The sequence below is a fragment of the Hippocampus comes genome, unplaced genomic scaffold (assembly GCF_001891065.2).
Source record: "Hippocampus comes isolate QL1 unplaced genomic scaffold, H_comes_QL1_v1.1 scaffold261, whole genome shotgun sequence".
Classification (NCBI taxonomy): domain Eukaryota; kingdom Metazoa; phylum Chordata; class Actinopteri; order Syngnathiformes; family Syngnathidae; genus Hippocampus; species Hippocampus comes.
In genome coordinates this window covers 5045615-5068638 of record NW_017805824.1, presented here as the reverse complement: position 1 = coordinate 5068638, position 23024 = coordinate 5045615, and the positions used below count along the sequence as shown (strand labels likewise).

Genomic DNA, 23024 nt, shown 5'->3' with positions numbered 1-23024 from the left:
TTTCCTGCCCTCAGTATTGCAGTGGGACTCTCATTATTGCTACCAGAAGACTAGATAGCGCCGCACTTCCTGTGTGAGATCAATCAGATGGAATTATGATGGCAAATATGACACCTGATCAAGTTCAATGAGAAACGCTGGAAGATGGTGGTTAGGAAGGCACCTTTTCATGACATGGTCACCTCTTTCAAGCATGTGATTCTGTGACAATTGTGAAACACAACCCTTTTTTTTTTTTTTTTACTTTACAAGTCAGTGCAAACAAGGTTTTGCAGGGGCACGTAGCTATAAAATCATAAAAACCTAGAAGTGGGGGGTGGAGGGGACATCGCAATCTCATGCATGTAAAATCACATCATACTGTGGATAATGCGGTGGGGGCAGGGGTGGGGAAGTGTCCTCTGGAATTTGAGAATCCTTCTTGAAAAAAAGAGAAAATCTTGAAGAGCATGTTGTTTCTTATCAAAATAAATCTTTTTTTTTTTTTTTTGTGATTAGCCAACTGCTTGAGTGCATTTTCACTGTCCTCGTTTTCCAACACAAGCATAAGGGCTGTGCAAAAAAGTTTGTGTGTCTGGTCCAATCAGAGAGGGCTGCTAAAACGGTGACGTCATCAGCCCGCTCTCGCCAACCCTCTGGCTTGCCGAGTTATCGCTGAGCCTAAAAACACAGACAACAAGAAGAAGCATGGCTGACAATGCCGGATGTGGAGTGGGGCTGCATAGGGCTGGAAATTGTGCAGTCCATTTCCATTCCAAATTTTGTAACTGCAAATTGAGGGCAAATCAATTGAAAAGTATCATTATTATTGTAGCATGAATAATCAGCATTATTAAGTAAATTAAATGAACATTGGTTCTTCTTAATTTTATGGTTTAATTATTGGTGTAATGCATGATTTACGTCCTGCATTTTTTCCCCATAGTGCATGTGCAAGTCAATATGCCATGGCATTATGGGACAATGCTACATTTGTAGCATTTAGGCCACAAGTGCGTCCAAATGTATTTGCGGGTAGGTTCGAAGGTACTCACAAGTCAGTCAAAATAGTTTTACTCCACATTTGCAGCTCTGCACTTCCGAGATAAATGGCACCAATTTAGTTTAATGGACCATATACGCATGACCAGAAAATGAGGGAATTCTCTGTTTGATACATTTGATTTGCCTAATGGTAAAGAATGCATTTATATTGTTATTAATAGGCTCGAGCAGGCTAAAATGATAAATGCGCTCAGCTATGTAGTTGTTGGGTATGTGCGTGACTTCTCTCATCGAGAAACGACACTAACGATTTATGACCAAGTTAAATGCAACCAGTGGGGAACAAGCTTGCTTGTCACCAAATGAAGTTTGTAGTTATGTCAATTGAACGTGTCACAATCTGTCTGTCGCACTCTCAGCCGCCTCAACTCTTTGTCGATGCCATTTGGCGAGGAGGCTTCTTGATATCAGACAAGGTAGACTTATTTAGGAGCATCTTCCAACTTACTTCTCCCTTTCTCCCTCCTAACAAGCTATGAAGACAAACTCACCGCTCTGTCTTTGCCTGTAGAAGAGCTGTTCGCAGCGGAAGAGACGCGTCTGCAGGTGTGAGTATGTGTGTGTGTGAGAGAGACAGTAACTGGATCGCTACTTAATCAAAATATCATTCTATTTGGTAAGATATTTGCACATTTGGATTATTTTGTAGCTTTATAAAAACGATCTTTATCGAGTACCTGTGGTTACTTGCTGAGTTGACTGTAAGGGGACGAGTTGGTGGAAGAATCCAGCTGCTGTGGCGTGCCGCTTTCCTGAAAAGCAATTTGAGAACATATGAGATATATATATTTAACAGTAATGTTAAATGGCTTTATCATAGCTAATCATTTGCAACTCTGTGATATTTCGGACTTTTAAGCGCTTGTTTTTAATTGGTTTTTACAGTTTATATGAAGTCTAAATCTGAGTTTAACTGGATAATCAACAGTCAGAAGAGGCAGAAAAGCTACCCAAGTAAGTTCCATTAAATGTCATTGTTGCCACAGAGCAAAGAGGATACTTGCCTGTGAGTAATGTTGAATGTTCATTTTGTATGTGCTGCTGCTCCTTGTTTGTTAAAGTAACAGTTGTTCAAATGTATACTGACCGTAAAATCTTTGCTATCAGCCGTTAGCTTCAGTAAGGAATTTCACATTATTATTTTAGCATCAAAGTAGCAGACTTGAAACGTTTACAAATCAAGGTTAGGTTTCCTATTGAAATGAATCGAAACATCTCTCTCTGTATACACACACACACATACTTTTTTTTTTTTAAGGATACTTGAGCCGTTAGCTTCAGTAAGGAATTTCACATTATTATTTTAGCATCAAAGTAGCAGACTTGAAACGTTAACAAATCAAGGTTAGGTTTCCTATTGAAATGAATGGAAACATCTCTCTCTGTATACAAACACACATACTTTTTTTTTTTTTTAAGGATACTTCTAATGCAACTTCTAATGCAAGCGCTGTATTTGGACTTTTGGTTATGGTTGGTGAGGGACAAAAAAAATGAATGTGCTCAGGTAGAAGCTGACAGTTAAGGATGATGAATAGCAGGGGTGTCTAAAGTCGGTCCTCAGGGGCCGCCGTCCTGCCTGTTTTCCAGCTCTCTCGGGAGCAACACATATGATTCAAATAATCAGGGTTGTTCTAATGCTACTTCAGAGTTGGCTGATGAGCCATCGTCTGAATCAGGTGCGTTGCAGCCGGGAGAGCTGGAAAACACGCAGGACGGCGGCCCCCGAGGACCGACTTTGGACACTCCCGATGTACAGAATGCTGTAAATGTAGAGCGAACCTACCGGTGCTGCCGGCAGAGGATGATACTGTGGTATGTAAGCACCTTGGGCCCCCGGGTTGGCTGCAATATACTGTGAAACAAAATCAACAATGGTAGAACGTGTTCTAAGAAATATATGCTTGTCAATCATGAAGGGAGTCATGAAGAATATTCCAGGATCAGTAGAAGGAAGTCACAAAGTACAAATACTCTGTTTTTTTTGGAGGATTTATTTGTTTGACACAGTAAAAGGAGTCAAATCTGTACTTAAACCTTCACCAGTCATTTTATTTTATTTATTTATTGAAAGTATCTGCACTTCTATGACAATATGTGAGTACTTTTGCCACATCGGTCCAGAATTCTACTCACTGCTCCAGTGTTTCCTAGGGACAGCTGACCCATTTGCTGAGTAATCATAGTAGAGGGATGCAATGACATGGAGGGATCCACAGAGGGAGACATCACGGGGGCCTGCAAGAGGGAGAAATCAGCTGGCTTTCACCACAGGCCACATAACAGAGTTCCTCCAATGAAATGGACTCACGTAAAAAAAAACAAAAAAAAAAACATGAAAATAGAAGATGGAAAAATGGCAGCAGGTAGCTTCTGCCCAAAAGAGCATGTACAGTACAACAGATGCATACAGGTGATGCCAGGAAATTTTAAGGAATCTCATGATCACCTGAAAAAACACTTTTTGATTTAAATAAGTAGTCTGTTAACAAATGTTTCATTTTGTGATGAAAGTAAATAACAGATTCAGGTGGGGTGTATTCACTTCAACGTATTGTATAGAGAGCCATTTGAGCATTTCTTCCATATCCTCGGTTATCCAGCTTAAGGTACAAGGACACACCTTGTCAAGACAAATAAGCACAGACCGACTGTGTTCCACTACCGTATGCCGTTTCTGAATACAAGAAGGAAATCTTGGGAATACTTGTACAACTACATGTCACAATTGAGGCAAAATCGTGCACTCGACGTCTGTACGCTACTAATGCTAATAGTGAAACACTCGATGTTGACAAGCAGAAGTGCTAGGAGCATGCCGTTATCAGTTTTGCTTCGCTAGTAGCACATAGTGGTCCTACTATTTTACCAGAAGTTGACCTTCTAGTACTAGTAGTGGTAGTAGTAGGACACATACCTACTACAAACCCAATTCCAATGAAGTTGGGACGTTGTGTTTTCCATAAAAACAGAATACAATGACTTGCAAATCATGTTCAACCGATACTTGATTGAATATGTTAGAGACAGATATTTAATGTTCAACCTGATCAACTTTGTTTTTAGCAAATAATCATTAACTTATAATTTTATGGCTGCAACACGTTACAAAAATGGACCTATAGAGTTAGAGATCAAAGATATCAAATTAATGCTCAAATGACTTCTGAAAAGCTGTCTGAGCATTTATTTCATGTAAGTCCCACTAAGCCAAAACAGAAACTAGTATAGTGGAGGGAAACATGAGTTCGATATCAAGGATATGGAATAAATCCTCAAACAGCTTTCCATCTCGTCGCCTTTTTGGTATTGAGCATAGGAGCATGCCGTTATCAGTTTTGCTTCGCTAGTAGCACATAGTGGTCCTACTATTTTACCAGAAGTTGACCTTCTAGTACTAGTAGTAGTAGTAGCAGGACACATACATACTTACTACAAACCCAATTCCAATGAAGTTGGGACGTTGTGTTTTCCATAAAAACAGAATACAATGACTTGCAAATCATGTTCAACCGATACTTGATTGAATATGTTAGAGACAGATATTTAATGTTCAACCTGATCAACTTTGTTTTTAGCAAATAATCATTAACTTATAATTTTATGGCTGCAACACGTTACAAAAATGGACCTATAGAGTTAGAGATCAAAGATATCAAATTAATGCTCAAATGACTTCTGAAAAGCTGTCTGAGCATTTATTTCATGTAAGTCCCACTAAGCCAAAACAGAAACTAGTATAGTGGAGGGAAACATGAGTTCGATATCAAGGATATGGAATAAATCCTCAAACAGCTTTCCATCTCGTCGCCTTTTTGGTATTGAGCATTTCCCGGTAAAGTGTCGGGGGAGGGGCAGATCTGCAGAGACACTTGTTCCATTGGAAACCATCTGTTGGACGAGTCAAAGAGTCACAAGACGGTTGCTGCTTCAGGCATTTCCTGCTCGATCCAGAGAGAGGGAAGGCTGCTGTAGGGCTTCACACTCTTCCTACTTGTTTCATATTTCTCACACATCGACACTTGCACATGCACTCTGACAACAAGTAAATAAATACAGGTTGTGCTTTATTTGATCAGCAGAATACAATGACTTGCAAATCATGTTCAACCTATACTTGATTGAATATGTTACAGAGGCAGATATTAAATGTTCAACCTGATCAACGTTGTTTTTAGCAAATAATCATTAACTTATAATTTTATGGCTGCAACACGTTACAAAAATGGACCTATAGAGTTAGAGATCAAAGATATCAAATTAATGCTCAAATGACTTCTGAAAAGCTGTCTGAGCATTTATTTCATGTAAGTCCCACTAAGCCAAAACAGAAACTAGTATAGTGGAGGGAAACATGAGTTCGATATCAAGGATATGGAATAAATCCTCAAACAGCTTTCCATCTCGTCGCCTTTTTGGTATTGAGCATTTCCCGGTAAAGTGTCGGGGGAGGGGCAGATCTGCAGAGACACTTGTTCCATTGGAAACCATCTGTTGGACGAGTCAAAGAGTCACAAGACGGTTGCTGCTTCAGGCATTTCCTGCTCGATCCAGAGAGAGGGAAGGCTGCTGTAGGGCTTCACACTCTTCCTACTTGTTTCATATTTCTCACACATCGACACTTGCTCATGCACTCTGACAACATGTACCGGTAAATAAATACAGGTTGTGCTTTATTTGATCAGCGTGAGTCTGTAAAAAGCCTTTTCAGCATTATTTTGATACCCATCTTAAGATTCATGAACTAGTAAAGTATATTCCCTCATTACAATGGTAAGACAATGACATGCACTGGGAGAACAACTGGGCTGCACGTTGTAGTAGAAGTAGTACGACTTTTTCTTATTGCTAGTGTTTTTCCACTACTAAATGACACTTTTTGACTACAAACATGCGATTAAACCTTATTTGCACACTGGTATGCTGCACTAGCAACACTACTAGGCCCAATTTTTTAGGCATGTGTCACATAGTAGTAGCCTCCTGGCTCCGATTTGTTAGCACCAAAATTACCACTCGTAGTTTTTACCTCACTCGTAACATGTAGTTGTCCAAGTAGTATGGCAAAGTTGTACTACTAGTGTGCGGAAATGTTATACAGCTGTTGGGAAAATGTTACTAATAAGACATCAGCACATCAGCCGTTTGACTTGTGTAGGAGGGTTTTCTTTATCCTACAGTGGTAGTATGCAGAATTGTATTCCTACTACTAGTACACAGAACTCTCATACTTGCACTCTGACTTTACTAGTCGAATAACTCGTAAAACGGTTGTAGGACAACTACATGTTACATGTTACAAGTAAAGCAAACCTGTGCACTCAAAGTCATGCTCGTAGTACTACAGGTGCCAAACAATTCAACTCGTTTAAATCTAGCACTTCACGAGTAGTGCTCGTAGCGCACAGATGTCAACTAGGCACAGTTTGACTCACAGTTAACAATTAGTTGTTCTACTAGTATACCACAGTTGTACTTCAGGTGTGCATAAATGTTATACAGTGGTGGAAAAAAGAAATAAGACAGACAGAAGACTAGTGCGCGGCTCAGCTTCAGAAAACAGCTGAGCCGTGATTGGTTGCTACCTGAGCTCTGAGCAACTGTGGTGTTATTGTCAGTAGACAGAAAGTGACAAAATGGCCGCCCCCCAAGATGGCTAAAAAGAGGTGGATTTTGATGCTCAAACTCATATTCCACAAACACAATAGTAATCAGAATGCCATGTTTAGACTAGTGGAGGCGCATAGAACATACCTGTATTCTTTTAAAGGATTTTTGGGGGGTTGATTTCCCCTTTAAAGTCCAGTCCAATTCAATGCACTGGTAGAATGCACTGGTAGAGTGCATGTGTAGTACAACTGTGTATTACTCATTAGTTTTTTTCTGTTACAGTACTGTATTACATTTCTGCATAACCAACAATTTTGGGGTTGACCCTTTCAGCTGGCTATCGAGCATAAAATGCTCAAATGGCTCTCCATGCAAATAATGCTGCATTTCGGGGAAGTTGCTGTTTTAACCGTGTCAGCAGAACAAGCTGAATTTAAGTTATGAATTAGTGTTTTACAGCTGAGGCTGAGCCACACACCCACACATGCTTACATACAGACAGTCCATATATGCATACATACATACGTGAGGTTAATGCATGTTGCCTTACCGGGTGTTGCATGATATATGGCTGATGTGCCACCCAGGAGTGACTCTGAACCTTTGAAACGACAAGACAGGCACAGTCGGACACAGAAAGGAGAAAAGTACATAAATGCTACAGTACTGTGTATCACAAGTGTGCATTATGTGCAAGCTAACAGACAAGCAATTGCAAAAATCCTATGGAGTAAAACATGTAATAAAATAAATCAAATTATTTTTATTTTTTTAAACAAATGAACCATTGTTTGTGTTAAGAGTTAATGAAGAGCAAAATATGTCTCATTCAGAACAGGTAAGCTATTACTTTTCTTGGACCAAATACCTCTTACTCCATACTTAAAATAGGAAATGTATTGGCGCCGACATACTGGACTACACTTGTATATGTTTTTTCAAGAAATAGTATCTTGGTGGGAATATAAATATACTTATTGATGACTTAAGATCACGTCCATGAACTAGTGCACTGGTACATGGAGCCTTAGCTGGATGTCAAGGATATCCCATAAATGCACAAACAGCTTTCTATACAGGGAAGAGCCACACAAACAAACAGCAGCAAGAGAGTTGTACAATTATTTCAAATATTGACTCTTCTGAATGCAAAAAAGAAAAATGTTTTACTCAAGCCGAGAGGGATGGAGCAAGAAAAGTGAGGTAACTCCAGTTGTATGCTGAGCATAGCGGCAAGGAAAGCCAAGTTTAGCAGGGGTGTTTTCATTTTTGCGATTTCTACCCAAGTATTCTAATCCCACCCAAATACACTAAACCTTGCTATATTGCGGTGTATCGTTCCTGTCGCCACTATATTTGGCAGCACTGAAGAAGACATGCTGAGTAATGGACAAAGAAAATAATGACAGCAAGAAGAAGACGAAACAAAGAGGCTCTGCAACTGAACTCCAGTAATAATTGTAGTTCCCACTGAGCAGAAAGAATGTGTTTTTTGTATAAATTGACTGTGTGTTAAATCAATGTATGTTAAAGTAGGAAGTTAATAACAGAGATATCAATGCTAATTTCCACTAGGCCGTTTAACATTATTTATACACTAGCAGTTACCAGACTTCTGTTAACCAAGTTAAAGACACACCACAATTTGCTTTGACAGAGAAGTGTGTTAAAAAGGCACTCCCAAGGGAATTTGTGTATGATTAAGGGTAACGTGTCCTGGAATCAGAATGCCATGTTTAGACTAGTGGAGGCGCATAGAACATACCTGTATTCTTTTAAAGGATTTTTGGGGGGTTGATTTCCCCTTTAAAGTCCAGTCCAATTCAATGCACTGGTAGAATGCACTGGTAGAGTGCATGTGTAGTACAACTGTGTATTACTCATTAGTTTTTTTCTGTTACAGTACTGTATTACATTTCTGCATAACCAACAATTTTGGGGTTGACCCTTTCAGCTGGCTATCGAGCATAAAATGCTCAAACGGCTCTCCATGCAAGTAATGCTGCATTTAGGGGAAGTTGCTGTTTTAACCGTGTCAGCAGAACAAGCTGAATTTAAGTTATGAATTAGTGTTTTACAGCTGAGGCTGAGCCACACACCCACACATGCTTACATACAGACAGTCCATATATGCATACATACATACGTGAGGTTAATGCATGTTGCCTTACCGGGTGTTGCATGATATATGGCTGATGTGCCACCCAGGAGTGACTCTGAACCTTTGAAACGACAAGACAGGCACAGTCGGACACAGAAAGGAGAAAAGTACATAAATGCTACAGTACTGTGTATCACAAGTGTGCATTATGTGCAAGCTAACAGACAAGCAATTGCAAAAATCCTATGGAGTAAAACATGTAATAAAATAAATCAAATTATTATTATTTTTTTAAACAAATGAACCATTGTTTGTGTTAAGAGTTAATGAAGAGCAAAATATGTCTCATTCAGAACAGGTAAGCTATTACTTTTCTTGGACCAAATACCTCTTACTCCATACTTAAAATAGGAAATGTATTGGCGCCGACATACTGGACTACACTTGTATATGTTTTTTCAAGAAATAGTATCTTGGTGGGAATATAAATATACTTATTGATGACTTAAGATCACGTCCATGAACTAGTGCACTGGTACATGGAGCCTTAGCTGGATGTCAAGGATATCCCATAAATGCACAAACAGCTTTCTATACAGGGAAGAGCCACACAAACAAACAGCAGCAAGAAAGTTGTGCAGTAATCTCAAATATTGACTCTTCTGAATGCAAAAAAGAAAAATGTTTTACTCAAGCCGAGAGGGATGGAGCAAGAAAAGTGAGGTAACTCCAGTTGTATGCTGAGCATAGCGGCAAGGAAAGCCAAGTTTAGCAGGGGTGTTTTCATTTTTGCGATTTCTACCCAAGTATTCTAATCCCACCCAAATACACTAAACCTTGCTATATTGCGGTGTATTGTTCCTGTCGCCACTATATTTGGCAGCACTGAAGAAGACATGCTGAGTAATGGACAAAGAAAATAATGACAGCAAGAAGAAGAAGAAACAAAGAGGCTCTGCAACTGAACTCCAGTAATAATTGTAGTTCCCACTGAGCAGAAAGAATGTGTTTTTTGTATAAATTGACTGTGTGTTAAATCAATGTATGTTAAAGTAGGAAGTTAATAACAGAGATATCAATGCTAATTTCCACTAGGCCGTTTAACATTATTTATACACTAGCAGTTACCAGACTTCTGTTAACCAAGTTAAAGACACACCACAATTTGCTTTGACAGAGAAGTGTGTTAAAAAGGCACTCCCAAGGGAATTTGTGTATGATTAAGGGTAACGTGTCCTGGGAGAAAACAGTCCTTCTGACTACATAATTCAGGAGCTTTCATGGGCCAAGTAAAATAAGCATAATGCTCGACTTACAATGGCAAGATTTCTTGGGGGGGAAAAAATGCAACCACCCTCATCTTAAATGCAACACACAGTAGAAAAGAGCGAGAATGAACTTAATTCAGCTATAACCCCTGAGCTACTTTATAGAAGCCGACCTGGTAAGCAGAGACCGGAGACATGTAGGGGGACATAGCTGGCTGCACGGTCATTATCCTGTTGGGCACTGGATATGGAGATGGATAGTACCTGGGTAACAGAGAGCAGTTCAAAATAAAGCTCTTGGATTGAAAAGCTCCCAGCATATGACATATGGTGCATGTGACTGACCCATTCTGCATAGCTGCTGAGGAGGGATCATAGGTAAGAGTCATTGCGCCCTGCAAAGAGAAAATTCACATCAGCTTTTGTAGTTGTGCCTGTGTAAATGTGGGAGGAACACAGACAGTTTTCGAGACTGTCTTCAACTCCCAAGTGAACATTGTGCTCACTGTCCTCAAAACATATACAGTATGTATACTGTTTGTTTGACTTGGAATTATTTACTGTTTCAAAAGACCAGCAGGTGCATGTTTCTGTAGGTACTTACGCAAATGGTGTGGGACGCAGACATATTTTGGGACTGTTTCAAGCTCCCTTTTGAAGACTACTGCCATTGTCCAATAACAATTTAGCGCATGTGCAGTTTCAAGATTTTTACCATTCTTCTTGATTTAACACACACTAGTAAATCTAAAATATATTTCAGTTGACACGGGTCTAATTTGAGCAAGGACAGCCTCAGTGAACACAAACTTTGTATTACCTGTCCAAAAACATCTTCAAATATTTTCATGTTTGTGAATTTTGCGTCACTTTAGGAAAAGTCACTACATTTCAGGGTGAAACAATGACGTTTAAGGTATTCTTATTATTGTCAAATGTCAAAACACGTCAAATTTGACCCAAAATAGTATGTAGTCAAAACTGCCTAGTCTGTTATCTAGTTACATCTACTTTTCATTTTAGGTAGAGAAACCATAAAAGCTGATACATACTAGTCTGAGATCGCCTGTCTGTCCATTGGGAACAAATCCACTGTGAGCGTGTTTCTTCCTTTGGCTGTCTGCAAACTTGCACAACAAGGGCTGAGAGGGAGCTGAGGGAAAAGGAGAGGAATATGGTTAAGAACAGCCATTTTCATCACCGCCTCCACAAAGGGGAATGGCTTTCATACCCAGTGCTCCGGAGGCGATCTTGATAAATTTCCCGTTGAAGTGTGAGATCACAGCGTTACACTGCTCGGTGGTGTCCATCCTGGTTGGAGATGAAAGGGAGCAACAACTATGAACAGACTGACGCTAGCGCACTGCAGTGTTGCAAAACGTTCAATTACATCACGGCATTATTGTCATCGTCAGATTCACATCAAATTATTATTTTTATTTGTTTTTTTACAAATGGTGGGCAGCGAATTTGGCGCCAGGGACTTCAGTGGGGGCTTACCCGACTTAATCCACCACTAATACCCCCACTATCACATCGCAATTCCAAAATCCATCAATGTCATACAAAAAAACGCAATGCAACAGCACACGATTTGTGGCGCATATATTATCAATATTATTTCAGAATAAAATACCTGTATGTATGAAACAGCATGACAAAAACATTTACCATAAACACATCATACTTACCAGAGATGGTGGTTATTAAATGTATTAATGTGTGCAGATTGTAATAGATGTCTTTTGCTACTCAAAATTGGCTATAACAAGTTTTGATCTGACCAACCAATCAGAGGATGAGAAAATGTGGAAATCATCGAGGGCCATCATGCTCTGGCCTTGTGAGGGAGAATAGGAAAAGTGATTGGCTCAACAAAGGGCCTGGGCAGATTAGAGTGACATGCCAACACTGAGAGGCTATATTCTGACTGGACCAAAAAAAAAAAAAAAAAATCCAACATCCAAATACACATCACAGGAACAGTATGTATAGCAGCAGTATACATTTTTGCATATTGTTCAGCAACATGTCAGGAGAGGCCTATTAGGACAGCTGAACTAGATTTGAAGTTAATCAGAGGTGCTGGCGGCAGATGCGTGTTGACTCCTAATTTAACATGTGAATATGAATGTGATTACTTCATTCTGTGTTACACTTGCGGAATATTCAATGATTCATTTTGTTCTCATTTTTCCATTCCCTCCCCCCCAAAAAAACTGTGATTAGAACAAGGGGGTGTCAAGTTTTTATATCTACTGTTTAGCCCATGGTATGAGACTAAATGTATTTAGACGGACGTCAGTTTTTGTGAAGCCAAATGTACAAATGTTTGCTATTCTGTATCTTCTTCTTTTCCTTTCATCTTGTCGCCACAGCATGTCATCCTTTTCCATCGATGTTTAGCTTCTGCATCCTCCTCTCTAACACCAACCTGTCCATCTATCCATCTTTCTAGCCATCTGTCCATCCGCTCATCCATCCAGTCGCACAAACACCTGGATGGGAAAATGGCCAACTTGTCCCATATTCAGACATTTTCACTCACAGGTGTACTCACTTTTGTTGTTAGCAGTTCAGACATTGATGGCTGTATGTTGAGTTATTTTGAGGGGAAAGCAAATTCACACTGCTCTACGAGATAGACTGTGATGGAATCACAATTTTTTTTTCTTTCTTCTAAGGTCAGCAGGTAAATTGAATTATTTATCACCCTATGCTTTTTTTTCCCAATTGAATAATAAAGCTTGTAGTGTACAGTACATGAACAGCACAAAAAAAATAAAATATATAGATTCTTTTTTCTGGGCTTATCTGAAAAAAATGAGTACCGGTAACATGCTTGTGGAGGTCACTGCTAGTGATACAAAGAGATGAAAAATATCTAGTAAGAAGCATTACTTTAAGTAGAATTTGGGAAGTTTGCAAATCGGAAAGTTTCCATGGGAATTAAGAGTAACTGAATGAAAATGCATTATATTCACATTTTGATTTGTCATAAGCAGACATCCAAGTCAAAGAGATTCTCCTTGCCCACATGTGAATGCGTGATCGTACCTTTACTACGCAATGTATTTTCACTTCACTCGAGTGATGGCATCTAAAGCTTGCAAAAATAAATTAACCAAGCAACAACCTGTAACTCGAAAAACTCATAAATAGGGGCAAAAAAATAAAGTTATGGTCCTCATAAGTCTAGTGACCACTGCACATGCGTGACTGTTTTAGTCAGGATTATTCCAAATCATTTTTCTCCAACTATATTGTCGTTCTCCATTAAAAGCCAACTTTCAATCTTGTACGTTTCTGGTTTATTTCTGTTCATTCCCATAAAAATTTGCAAAACAGAGTTTCCAATTTTGGTAAGTCTCGGAATTGTGCAACCCTAGTCATTCCTTTATCACAAAGCGACAAACAAATGCAACGTTTCAGGTTACTTTTTCACTGGCTCGTCTATGACCGACCTGGCAAAGCCCACACCCCGGCTGTTGCCACCGTAGTCGCGGAGGATGCGTGTGGAAACAACTTGGCCAAAAGGCTGCAGCATGTTCTCCAACTCTTTCTCATCCACAGACAGAGGCAAGTTGGAAATATACAGATTTGTTGGATCTTGTTCCTGTTGCTGCTCACAGACAAGAAGACAAAAGAGGAAGCATAGTCAATGTTTAAATACTGAAGGTCGTCATTCAGTTTTTCATAAATTAGAGATTAGATAGAACAGACAAAAAAAAACCTAAATAAAACAATGCTAATGTGGAGTCATGTGCGGAAAACTCCCATGATATCGCAACGTTTTTTTTTTTTTAGAAAGGATTTTGACAGAATACATCCATCCATCGATTTTCTCATCTGCCTTATCCTCACAAGGGTAGCGGGGTGTGCTGGAGTCTATCCCAGCTGTCTTTGGGCAGTCGGCGGGGGACACCCTGAACTGGTTGCCAGCCAATGGCAGGGCACACATAGACAAACAACCATCTGCCTGCACTCACACTCACACTTAGGGACAAATTTTGAGTGTTCCATTAACCTGCCACCCATGTTTTTGGAATGTGAGAGTACCCGGAGAAAACCCACGCAGGCACGGCGAGAACATGCGAATTCCACACGGGGAGGCCGGAGCCGGGCTCAAACCCTGTAACTCCGCACTGTTAGGCCGACGTGCTAACCAATCGACCAACGGCCCGCCTATAGAATACATGCAAATGTCAATTGAGTGTTTAATATTTGGAGAAGTGTGCAAGTGAGTCTTCTTTTCGTTTGCGTACTCAAACTGATTTTCAATTTCTTGATAGCGACAGTGCTTTTTTTTTTTTAATGACTGCATATGGGCTCCGATTTTTACCCATCGTACGTAGGTCTGGAAATGTATCCCCCACGATCAACGGGAGTTCACTGTACATCTTTTGACATTATGCTTAAGCATTAGACATCTGTTAGAACACTGTAATAAGCGCCTCACATGACCATACACTGAAAGACACATCCATCTGCACTGCAGCACTCTGGTGCCTCGTCGGCCTCCCTGAGAAACATCAGGAGAGCAGCGTATCCAAGCTACAGCCACGCACAAACTGCACTGTTTGTTCCCATCAGCTCTGCTCCATCCAAGTCTTTAGAGAGCAACCTTTCGCTAATTAACTCTTATCTGCGGATTCAAGCATATCAACACAGTCTGGGCTGCGGAAGCGGCAGAAAGAAATGGTGAGAAAAGTACTTATAGAACAGAAAGAGAACTGAGGATGACTCACAGACTTAATTATGCAGCTTTCCTGCTACCATGCAGATGTGACAACACGTATATGCACGAGGCCGTGAATCTCTCACAATAATAATAACGGAACAGTTAATTAAGCCTTTCTTGTCATTTCACAAACAGCGGTTTAGTTACTGGTGATTAAATTATACTGACAAGATTAAAAAATAAATAACCGTAAAGGGGAGAAATTAAAAACACTCAGGGAGATTGAATGGATTTCAAATGAATATTACACTTGTATTCCAACATTAATGAGTTAGTGTGACATTGTGAAGCTGCAGCACAAGCCTGGTGTGTGTCAGTGTGCAAGCTGGTGGTCTGGTATGCGACATAACTGACAGGTTACTTGGCAGACGGAGACATGACATCTGGTTATACAGCGAAAGTAAATGAGGTCACGGGAAGAACAGCTTGTCAGCTGAGGTCATGTGACCAGTCTCATGTCATTCAGTGGTGCACGCCACACATATTCAGAGAGGAAGTACGGACAACTTTGTGGCAATGGATGCAACACACACACACACACACACACACACACGCACACGCACACGCACACACACACACACACACACACACACTCCTCACCTTGGCCATCTGGGCTTGAATGCCGCTGGTTTTCAAAGCGTGCACGGCCTTCAAAGCAGCCGCTGGGCTGTCAAAGTCCACAAAGCCATAACCTGTAGTTGGCAGAGCAGTACTGTGTTTACATGAACAGCCAATAAATGGTGACCAGAATCCTAATTGTCTTTATTGGCCAATTATAGTGGCGCCTTGACTTATGACTAACTCAGAACACATTTCAAAACAGTTCGAACAGATGATGTCGTGATTCAATGCCCATTGCGCTCTTTCTGATATGCGTGCCTTTGCCAACAAGGGCTGTATATTCGAGACAGGCATAATAAACGAAGATGAGTTTCTTGTGTGGCGTTTGCAACACTCTAAATTGTCCGTAGGTATGAATGTCAGTCTGAATGGTTGTCAGCCTCCTTGTGCCCTGCGGCTGCCTGGCGACCGGTTCAAAGCCCAAAGTTAGCTGGGATAGTATTCGGAATACATGCGCCTCGAACAAGCATAAGCGACACTCAAATTGGATGGACGGATGGCTGGAGTTTCACAAATTTGTGACTCTGTGCACAGCACTAACAGCTGTTTATAACAGCAAAGTTTAAAGAACACATACTGTGAATATTGGGGCCCGAATGATTACTGGGCCTCTTGATTTAGTCAGTTGATTTGTGACTTTAAGGGGGAGAAAACAAGCAATTTCATTTTTGATTTATATCCCACATTACAACCTCCGACATTCTAACAAACATTTTTTTGTTATCGTCAAGGGACCAACAAAAAAACATTAGATATAATTTTTGTATTTTATTTGACAATTAATCAGTTACCCAACTCCCGGAATCAGTCGGGGGAAAAAAAAATGGTTGGGCCATAATTGCTGTATTGTCTCTCTACATGTGGTGCTGCACAGTTTGCATTCAAATATCCTTTGATTGAAGGGTTTAAGTACCGCATTATCGGTTTTGGTTTTGTTAGCCCACCTATGGCGTTTTGCATTGTGCGTTAGCTTTGAGTCGGAAGCTATGGTTTGGATGGAGATAGAAGATATACCGGTAATTGTCTTTGTTTTGTGTTCGCATCTTGGCATGTGTTTCGGAGAATTGGTCACTACCTGCTGCTTTTTGTGAACTCCACTTCCACCATTGAGCGCTTGTAACTTGAATTTTTAACCCGTGATAATTTTTAACCCCGAAAAACTCGCAGGTCGTGTCAGTCATAAGACAAGGTATCACTGTACGTTACAAATAACGACGGAGTTTGCCTCAGGCAGAAATCACTTCAGTACACAAAAAGATAGCATAACAAAATGTACATTCAGGACAGATACACAAATGTACAAAGCACAGAGTCACTGGCAATACAAAGTGTGTAATAAGATGACATGGAACAGAATTGTGTAATTGATGCAGTGTGACAGAGCTCCAACAATGAATACTATTCAGCGCAGTTCATGGAGGAAAGACGGCTGCCGCAAATAGCAAAAGTCTGCAAGTGATTGACATCCAAAAGGTGTATAATTCTCCATAAATGGCACAATATGGTGGCAAAGCAAGACATTCTCTTCAACACACTTTACCATAGCTCCTTGGCATCAAGATGGGACCAAAACAATACTTTTATACTAGACATACGTTTAGCCTGAGCACAAAAACATCACACGTGAGACGTAAAAAATGAGTGTCGCTACCAAAGTACAAGTCAACCGCTTAAGAAGTTAATGGTAAGGTAATGATCTTTGACTGACCTTTACATTTATTAGTTGTCTTGTCCAGGATCGCCTTTGCTGACTGAATCTTGCCATACCTGCACAAACACCATGCAGATGATGGAGTAAACAAACAGCCATGATCAACTCCTCGTTTGCTTGTGTACACCTTTGTATCAGTTTGTAGAAGTAATTTTCAAAGACCCAACCTTTTATTTCCAACACAGTAAACCAATTGAGCACTAATTAGCGAGAAATAAAGCAGAGGTAACAACAATACAGTACATCATTCAGGCTTGATCACGACCCTCACCCTGAAATGTGAAACAAATTGCGTGCCGCTTGTTCACACGTGTGCACAAACAGACTGAATGACGAGCTGAAATCACCATTCAAACCTTGTTGCTACGAAAAAGCGCTTTCATTTCTGCTTTTTGCTGGCGAGCAACATCAGGAGCATGAACAAAACAAGCGAAAAGGACACAAACAGCTGCTACTGGTTACATGGATGAATGCCTCACTCCATATGCTTGTGGGGAAAAAGAGGAGACAAAACTCGGCTAATTATGGCATAAACCACACTAAATCCCCACATGGATAGTGGTCTATTGGATCTCGGATCCTGTAGACAATGTGTTACTTGGGATCTTAATATTTAGTTAATTTCTAAGAAAACGCGGGGGCGAGATGAGTTAATTGACAGGCCATCATTTACCGTGGACGCCCGGTGAAATTTCTAAACTGGGAAAAAATCTGCTGTGGCAGTCACGCTGTTCAAGTAAAACGTAAGTGTGAACACTGTGCAGTGTGTATGTAAATAATGGGCTCCTTTTGCATGTTTTGGAACAAGAAAATGTATATGATCACATGTTTGTTGAATGGTAGTATGCGGCCCCCTACGCTGATGCTGGCAGGCGAGCTTCATTCAAGTATGCCAGGGCCACAACCATGCTCCGGAGCTGCCTGGTGTCCACATTTCATCTGTCGAAAGCCTTCACACAACGTGAGAAATGTGGAGGTCCCCATCAGACTATGACAGTCCGAGATGGAACGTTCTGGCGTCTGTGGTAAACCAACCGCGAGAAAACTTAGCAACACTTGATTACAGCAAAAAAAAAAAAAAAAAAAAAACACAATAAACACACACACAACAACACACACCCAATGGGCCAGATGGGTTGGACAGATGGAGTAGGCAGAGTTAGGGGACTACACTGTGAGACCTCTGCAGTATTAAAGAAAATAAGGGAGCCCATGAGACGTAATTGTCTCCTTTAGAGAAAAAAAAGCCTAGCGAGATTCAGGAAGCCTGACTACAATAAACTGCTAAACTGCAAATGTAATGGCTATTTAACAGAGTGGTCCAGATATTGCTATAAAGAGCAGCGGTAATATAGACTGGAGGGAGTTTGTCCACAAAAAGCAAGCAGGTGCAGCGCAACAACTAGCACACGGACCGCATATGTTGAATCAAGTTAAGGACGCAAACGAAGATTAATGGGTACGAGAATGTGTTTACGAAGGTAAAAATAATGCCTTGACTACAAAGCTCATAAAGGCCAATAAGAGCAGAAAATTCAAGTTGGAGATGGATTCTCGTTAATAATGTTGCGTTGATTACATTTTGTTTATTCAATGGAGACCATCGCCGTCGTTCTGCGGGGCTTTTTCTACTTCCTTTTGACCTTGCAGTCATTCTGTCAGGTTTGCGGCATCTGTATTAGCAGTGCCAAGGCAACTCCCACACAAAAAAGCAACACACACAAACACACACACACACACACACACACACACACACACACACACACACACACACACACACACACACACACACACACACTTGGATGACAGTACATGTATACATTCTCGCACTCACTGGTGACAGAGTTTGACCAGGTCCAAGTCGGTGGTGGCAGGAGGGAGGCCTCGGATGTACAGGTTGGTCTTGCTGAGCTGCTCCAAGCCCGTGCTGCTGCTGTTGCTGCTGCTGCTCGGACTGGACGGAGTCATGGGGTACGACTGCACACAGGAGGGCCACTGTTATCGAAAGGTTACGGGAGCAACATAATCAGATTTCAATCCTGGTCAACTGTTATCACAAGAAACTGTCTTCATTAAGGGATTAAAAAATAAAAATCCAACATTGAAGAATACAGAAAACATTTGTGCATGCATTCCATGTTAATGCCTCATGTTTTTAATTAGTTTTAGTTTGAGTTATTTGGCATTTTCTTTTGGGTTGGAGAAAGCATTGCGGTTTTAAATACCAATGAGGTTCGACATTTACAGTAAGCCACTGTAAAAACATGGGCCGTGTTCAAAAACACTCCCCATTTAGTATCCACGGCCGTATGTATTGGTTCTTTCCCATACACAGTCGTGCACTCCCCTCAAGGTAGTCGACACTGAAAGTGACTAAAAATTAAAATACATCCCATGATACATAAAAAAAGATTTGCCGCTTCCATTTCCGGGGTATTGTTTGATTTTGGGCACAAGATGAACTCATGAGTTGGGGAGTGAAAACAGCAACACATCACAACACAGACGGACATAAAGTGCTTTGTTTGGAATCATCTTGTAAAATGCACGTAGCTGAAAACAATAGAATGTCACTCTAATGTATTTATGTGCTCAGTATATATTACAGAAATTCCAACAGCTGACTTTGATCTGGCACGTTATAATTATGTGACATAAATGATGCAATTAACCATGCCCGAGAAGCGTTCCAAACTCAATTTTGTTCCACTGGTGAGTGAATACGCCACTATATAGCCCACTATAGAAAAAGCCCTATAGAATGATTACGTAGCAGGGAATACAGTCCATGGTTCAGTGAATGAAAACGAAATGCAATGAACGAAAAAAAAATAATTGGAGTAAAAGAATGAATAATAATAAATGAAAAATGTTAACCTCATAAAACAGGCCTGACAAAAATGGTGGTCTCCTCAACTGAATATTTTGTTGCATATGCTTTTGAGGCAAACTCTGCAACCACACGATTTTTGTAACTTTCCTCATCACCAGGTGTTTTGGCCCACTCTTCATAAGCAAACTGCTCCAGTTGTCTCCGCTTTGATGGGTTTTTCTTCAAACGGCATCTTTCAGCCCGTTGAACATATGTTTAATAGGATTTTGATCAGGGCTTATAGAATGCCACTTCAGAAGAGTCCAATTTTTTGCCTTGAGCAGTTCTTGGGTGGTTTTCACTGTGTTTTGGCCTTGCAAGACCTGCAACTCAGGCCAGGCTTTCCGACGATGGTTCGTACATTTCCCTCTGGAATACCTTGAGAGTCTTGAGATTTCATTGCACCCTGCAGTTTCAAGATGCAACAAAACTGTCACACTAAGAGCAGGATTTGGACTCACAAGCAGACAGGAGACGAAAATGGTGAAGTAAAAGTCTTTCTATGCAAAGTAAAAAAAAGAGAGCAGGGCTGGGCATAGCAAGGCACGGCAGGCTAAACATTCTGAGAACATGGAACTAAGTAACTCAAGCTTAAATACAGTAAAACACCAGTCCGCGCCCAACCATGTGCCACCAAATAAAGGACCAAAATCAACGAACAAAATCAAATACCCAAAGACCCAAACCCAGTCACAATCACAACAAAAGCAGCCGCAGAGCAGAATAGAGCTGCACCCATGTTTCACAGTAGGGACACTGTTGTTTTCTTGCTATATTTCATTTTTGCATCTGTGAATATAAAGCTGATGTGCCTTGCCAAAAAGTTCCAATTTTGGTTCATCTGTGCATGGGACATTCTCCCAGAAGATTTATGGCTTGTCAACATGCAGTGTGATGATTTTCTATTTTTATGATTTTGTTTTGAAATAGGTGGATGGAATAGTTTGAAAAGTGATGCCCCCCCTCCTTGGTCGCCCATGAGTCCACTTTGGCTAAAAAAAATTTAATTTTTTTTAAAATGGTTCGATCTGACACTGATGCATCTTGACCTTTGTTTTCACCTTTTATTTCTGTGGTCGTTGTTCTGGGCTCTTTTGATATGAATCATCTCTTGAATTTGTCATCAATTTTATAATAATAATAATAATATATAGACCTTATAAACGCACATAGACTTACAAATTGCATCTTAATGGGCATTTAATTGGCATTTTTCCAGCTATTGGCAATGACAGCACCATTGACAGCACTTTTGCATTCTAATGGCATTGACAATTCACGCTTCACTTTTCAATCATAGCTACATATGAAATTATAAATATATTTTAGGATTATTGTAAAACAATACTGTATATACTTTATATACTGTATTGGTACAGCATACATTAAAGGTCATTTTGGATGTGAAAGACCATGTGATATGACATGGCGTTTTTGGATTGGCTGGTCCATGTTGTAAGACTGTTCAAACTAACTGTAGTTAGTAGGTGAGGTGCATAATCACACACACTGTGAAACAGTTCAGTCCATTAGACCAAATCAAGTGTGCTGACATCAATTTTCTCGCGAAATGGTGCAAAACTTTGAGCTATTGCAAACATTTTTTTGTTGTTAAAACCATTTACAATAGTTGAACAAACTATTTTGGTTGACTTCTAATTTAAAAATAGTTATGAAATCAATTTGCTGTGTGTGCACAATATTATAATGAGGTGATGATAGAGTTAATGTGAACGTCTGTTATTCAACCTGCCATAAATAGCAAAAATCTGCTGTTAACTGCCATCCAAACACAAAAAAATGTAATTGCTGACAAATGCCACAAGATGGCGGCAAAACACTCTTTGTAATTGGACAAGGCTATGGCATGGCTATTTGAAGCGCTTCCCCTCAGGTCAATCGAGTTACTTGGCACTATGATTCAGCAACATGGCATAAAAGCAATATTTTTTGACTCAAGACATGGCTTTGGCCTCAGAACAAACATATCAAACAGATGTCTTTCAGCAAGTATGATCTCCTCGAAAAATCCACGAGTACGAGATTTCGCAAATGCCAAACAGTAAACGTCTTTATTTAACTCTTGCTGTCTTTAGCCGGGTCGGCATTGCAAATGAGAATCTGTTCTCTGTTGCCTTAGCCCATATTTCCATTGACTTCTCATTTCAAAACTAGTTGGCTTTCCATTTGTTGTGTATGATGACATTATACATGTATACAATTTACTTTCACATCCATCTTAGGACATCCATCAAAACTATAACCACAGTGCGGCCTGCTACAAAAATGAGTTTGAAACCATCACACCCCTGCAGTACAGTCATACATCTCGCACATTTTTTTTTTTTATTCTTGTGAGACAAATCAGCACATAACTGCCCTGCAAAGCATTTCCTTCCCCTTACTCATCCTTTAAAATAGCTCCCAGCTAGCCCAGATCAGTTCAAACACAAAAGCACGACAGCATTGTGCCATCTGTCTGTAACCAAAGGACAAACCACTCCAAGACCCACAGCTATGGATACCGTCATGCCAAGCCCAAACAGAGATTTTCTTACCCACTCATGTGATGGTTTGATGGTTGAATATCCATGAAGGATACATTTAGAGATTGCTGAGCTGTGGCAGGAACATCTGTTCATCCTTCAAGTAAATGCCTGTTTTTATGTTGATATACATGTACTTTACGACTACACTATTTTTTGGAAGCATCAAAAAGAGCAGCTACAATGAGATACAGGCAGAAGACGAGGGGACAAAACTCTCCACACTGACTCACCTTGACCGAATCAAATTACTATCATTTGATGGAATTATATGGATGGAATCTTAACGGTGGTTGTCAATATGCTGAAATAATTCACTCCATCGGCTCGGCTCTGATCATATTTCAACCACGAGAGGCCATAAAAACTCCTACACCCTACATCAATCTTCCATCTCAATCAGAAAGCGTGACTGGAAACCAAGAGGCCTTCCAATCCGTCAACTGCCCCCCCCTTTTTTTTTTTGTTCACCTGAGAGGTCAAAATGAAGAGTGTACACTGACATGAGAC

General features: G+C 40.3%; 1 protein-coding gene across 5 annotated transcripts in view; it reads right to left on the bottom strand.

Moving 5' to 3' along the window:
- rbms1a (RNA binding motif, single stranded interacting protein 1a) overlaps nucleotides 1-23024 on the bottom strand; it is a 23734-nt gene continuing 710 nt past the window's right edge. The window contains exons 2-14 of one of the 5 annotated variants that reach the window (XM_019886903.1): nucleotides 18931-19091; nucleotides 17094-17152; nucleotides 15365-15456; nucleotides 13488-13645; nucleotides 11255-11334; nucleotides 11076-11176; nucleotides 10369-10418; nucleotides 10197-10287; nucleotides 8826-8876; nucleotides 3181-3282; nucleotides 2831-2899; nucleotides 1722-1796; nucleotides 1-660 (exon numbers count right to left, since the gene is read on the bottom strand). In XM_019886903.1, coding sequence (XP_019742462.1) covers nucleotides 1728-1796; nucleotides 2831-2899; nucleotides 3181-3282; nucleotides 8826-8876; nucleotides 10197-10287; nucleotides 10369-10418; nucleotides 11076-11176; nucleotides 11255-11334; nucleotides 13488-13645; nucleotides 15365-15456; nucleotides 17094-17152; nucleotides 18931-19091 — 1083 coding nt within the window. In that variant the 3' untranslated portion in view covers nucleotides 1-660; nucleotides 1722-1727. Of the gene's footprint in view, nucleotides 661-1721; nucleotides 1797-2830; nucleotides 2900-3179; nucleotides 3283-7204; nucleotides 7256-8825; nucleotides 8877-10071; nucleotides 10116-10196; nucleotides 10288-10368; nucleotides 10419-11075; nucleotides 11177-11254; nucleotides 11335-13487; nucleotides 13646-15364; nucleotides 15457-17093; nucleotides 17153-18930; nucleotides 19092-23024 lie in introns of those variants that run through there. The other 4 variants (XM_019886904.1, XM_019886905.1, XM_019886906.1 and 1 more) reach the window with 4 other exon arrangements.